Genomic DNA, 3,358 nt, shown 5'->3' with positions numbered 1-3,358 from the left:
CCCAGAATCTTTCTTTCTGTTTACTCCATGCATTTTTATTGCAAAAGCAAAACGTTTTACACTAAACCGGGAAGTGCAATTCTCTGATTATAACAGATAACATTTTTTAAAAGCATGCAAAATCCTGATTCCCATCAAGTCACAGTAGTTTTCTTAAGGCATTTCTGCAGGCTTTGTCAGTGGGGAGCAAATGTGCATTTGTTGTGCACAAATCTCTTAAGGCTGCACTTTGGTTGCAGAAATATTTCAGAACACTTAACACTGTTCTATGCTGTACTACAGAATTACAGTTACGTTTTTGAGAAGGACAGAAGCTCAAACTGGGTATTTGGTTCGATCTTGCAATTGGTGGGTGCGAGGATCATGGGTGCATCCTGTGTGTCTCTCCTCAGTTGATTCCTGGGATTGTAAAATCTACATTGACTAACAGTTATGGGGTGGGGGAGGGGCTGCATTGATAAGGGGTAAGGGAGTTAATTGCTCATTCCTCCTCTTCAGTACAGCCTCCTGACCTACATAGGTCCCACAGCTCTGGAATTCAACATACCAGGGGCAAGAGGGAACTTGGAAATGATCCATGATAGTTAGCACCTTCCCCTGATGGACCACTGGATCCAAAGTAGACATTCTTAACCCCACGCATCTCCTGTGTATGTGGTTTTTAATTTTGCTTTGTTTTCAAATTTTGGAGTGAGGAATGTAAGTATGGATCATTTTCCCATTCTCTTCCTCCTGATCCCAGGAAAGTTGATTCTCAGAGTTGCAGAACCTATACTGGTGGGACCTGTTTAACGGCATCATCTAATGCTGCTCTAGATAACCCCTTCCACAGCAGCAGTGCTTGTTTTGTTTTCTGTAATTTTTTAAGCTGCAATTTAAAAATTACATTGTCATTTTTCAGGGTATAAACTGTATCCTCTGCATTCCTCCCCCCCTTTACTGAAATGCACAAGAGAAAGCAGCAGCCCTCACACAAAGCAAGACTGTGCCTCTGTAAACATGGGCAGAAGGAATATCCCTATAGTTTCATTGGGCATAGGTTTGAGCAAAGACAAGAAGGTGTAGTTGGGAGATATACTGAGCTCTTACACTGAAAAGTCTTCACTATCTTTTCCAAGGACATATACTACTACTGGATATGTTTCATCCCCCAAATGCTTTATTACACAGTCTGAAAAATAAATACTTCTGTTGAAAGAAATACATGAAACATACCACAGTAGTAACCATCATGTGCAGCTGGAGGAAGATCAATGTTAGACCTGTTCCTTTCCGGGAGCAATTTCCAAGGACTAACCTGTGCCAGCAGCAGCAGGTGGGAGGTGGGTGGGAGGAACTACCTGCTAAAGCTCCAACTCTGGTCCTCTTCCAGACAGGACCTTTCCTGAGGTGATCTGGGCTGTGGTTATTAAACTGGCAGAAAATGCTACTGTTCCATATACAACACATGGTTGTCACCTCCACTTTGAGTAGCAGGCCCTTGGGGAAGATGTTGCCAGGCTGCCTTCAGGTGATCTTGGGCAAGCACAGCTCACTTCCCCAGACTCATGTGGACTAAGGCCTGCAGGCCTGACCCTTAAGCCCTTAAACCTTCCAAATGTGCTACATGTTTGGAATCCCCTCATAGAGCTCGCTAAGGCGTTTATTCTCCTGCATCTCAATCAGAGCGCTCCGCTGATTGACCACCTCCAGCAACTGGGACAGGATCCTTTTTTCAGTCAGCCGGTCCTCTATGGTTTTCATTGACTCTGGGAAAGAAATTAAACCAAACAGCTCTAAGTTGAGTTACCATCATGAAGTACAGGAAGACAGCCTGTCTAAAGTTAGTGCCTGAATATCTTCTATATCAGGGGCCAAGTGAGGGAAAGATAGATAGCTTGTCTCTTTAGTGGGCATTCACACAATTCATCTAAACTATGGAGCACAACAAGTAACCTTGGCATGGCACAAATGTTTCAAATAAATAAGCATAGTTCCTATAGCATTTTAGAGACAGAATATAAAATCCACATGGGTGAGTGTGAAGGCCTAACCTGTCAAAAACACTGATCATGAGAACAGATGGTTAGGGTAATTTATCTGTATTAGTTTGGGAGGTGTAGCATGGCCTGCTCAGGGCTGACTCAAGGATTTGTGATGCCCTAAGTGAATGACTTTACCCCTGCGCTGCACGGGAGCGGTCCCCACTCAGACTGCCCTCACTGGGGTGTGGTTGCAGCTTGTTACTTTGTCCCCACCAGCAGGAAGATCCCATCTGCTGCCCATGCTTTGGTGTCACTCAGCTGTTCCAGAGGCTGCTGCGCACAACGTTGTACCACTCCTGGACCCACAATAGTAGAAGGCTGCAGCCACCTAGTGCAGTGAAATGGCACCTTGGGCTGCCACTTGCCATGCCACCACTGTTAGCGTTCAGACTATTCTCATGATCCATAGGGGCAGTTGTAATGGTCACAACACCCCTCTACAAGGAAAGGTGTGGTCCCCCATGGCAACTTCAGAGAGAAATGGAGTTTGGACAAACACCTAATGGCTAAGGAGGGCTGACACTAACCCCATCCACACCTTTAATGGTATATATTGTTATATATCTTATGATTCTCCGATTACACTATAACCATCTCATCACTATAGGACAGATTTTTCCTATATTTTCCCATAAACAGAATTACTAATACCCCCTAATAAACATCTGTACTTTTATATAGAAGATCATCAACAGTTTTGCCAAGGAAAGTTTCACTCAGCTGCCTAATGTGTCTTTTATCAAAGCTAAAGACACCAGCCAGTATTTCCTCATAACAAATAACAATTGAGAGAACATATTGGTTTCATGAAGAAACTCAGCTATTGTTCTCTTGAAAAGTAAACATCATTCAGCATCACTTAGCTATACTTTTTTCTAAAAAGTAGGAAGCTAATACCTGTATGGCAGTAGATACAACAGCTGCTCTCACCCTGACTTTTCCAAGATGACATGATTATGCAATGTTGTCATAATACTTCCAATCGAAAGCAAATGAAGTAAGTTTTGTTCTTCCAAGCATTGCTCGTATTTATGTACAGAGACAATAATAGATACCCCATCCCCCACTATGGCAGATCTAGCCAAGAAAGAGTTTGAAGTTGTGTGCAACTGGTGAGCAACAAGTTAAGCAGGTTTGCATCATGCTCTGCCACCCCCAATATTTTTGACTCAAGTCACTTTTAATTTTTGCACTCTTGTTTTCCAGCAAGGGTTGGACCCTAACTTTGGCCAGTGATAGGATACACAGTTCTTTGCTGTATCTCCCCCCCACCCAGAGGTTGAGGTTGTTTTTACCTCCCACTTCTGTCATTAGTGGTGTGCTCACAGGAAGAG

General features: G+C 43.4%; 1 protein-coding gene across 1 annotated transcript in view; it reads right to left on the bottom strand.

Annotated features, from left to right (window-relative positions):
• Positions 1-13: 13 nt before the first annotated feature.
• Positions 14-3,358, bottom strand: part of MICAL1 (microtubule associated monooxygenase, calponin and LIM domain containing 1) — a 45,170-nt gene continuing 41,825 nt past the window's right edge. The window contains exon 24 of the mRNA XM_048496368.1: positions 14-1,748. Within this exon, the coding sequence (XP_048352325.1) occupies positions 1,603-1,748 (146 nt within the window). The 3' untranslated portion in view covers positions 14-1,602. The remainder of the gene's footprint in view (positions 1,749-3,358) is intronic.

This window comes from Sphaerodactylus townsendi, linkage group LG05 (genome assembly GCF_021028975.2).
Source record: "Sphaerodactylus townsendi isolate TG3544 linkage group LG05, MPM_Stown_v2.3, whole genome shotgun sequence".
Classification (NCBI taxonomy): domain Eukaryota; kingdom Metazoa; phylum Chordata; class Lepidosauria; order Squamata; family Sphaerodactylidae; genus Sphaerodactylus; species Sphaerodactylus townsendi.
Note: the sequence above shows the minus strand (reverse complement) of the source record. Positions and strands in the feature narration are given on the sequence as shown.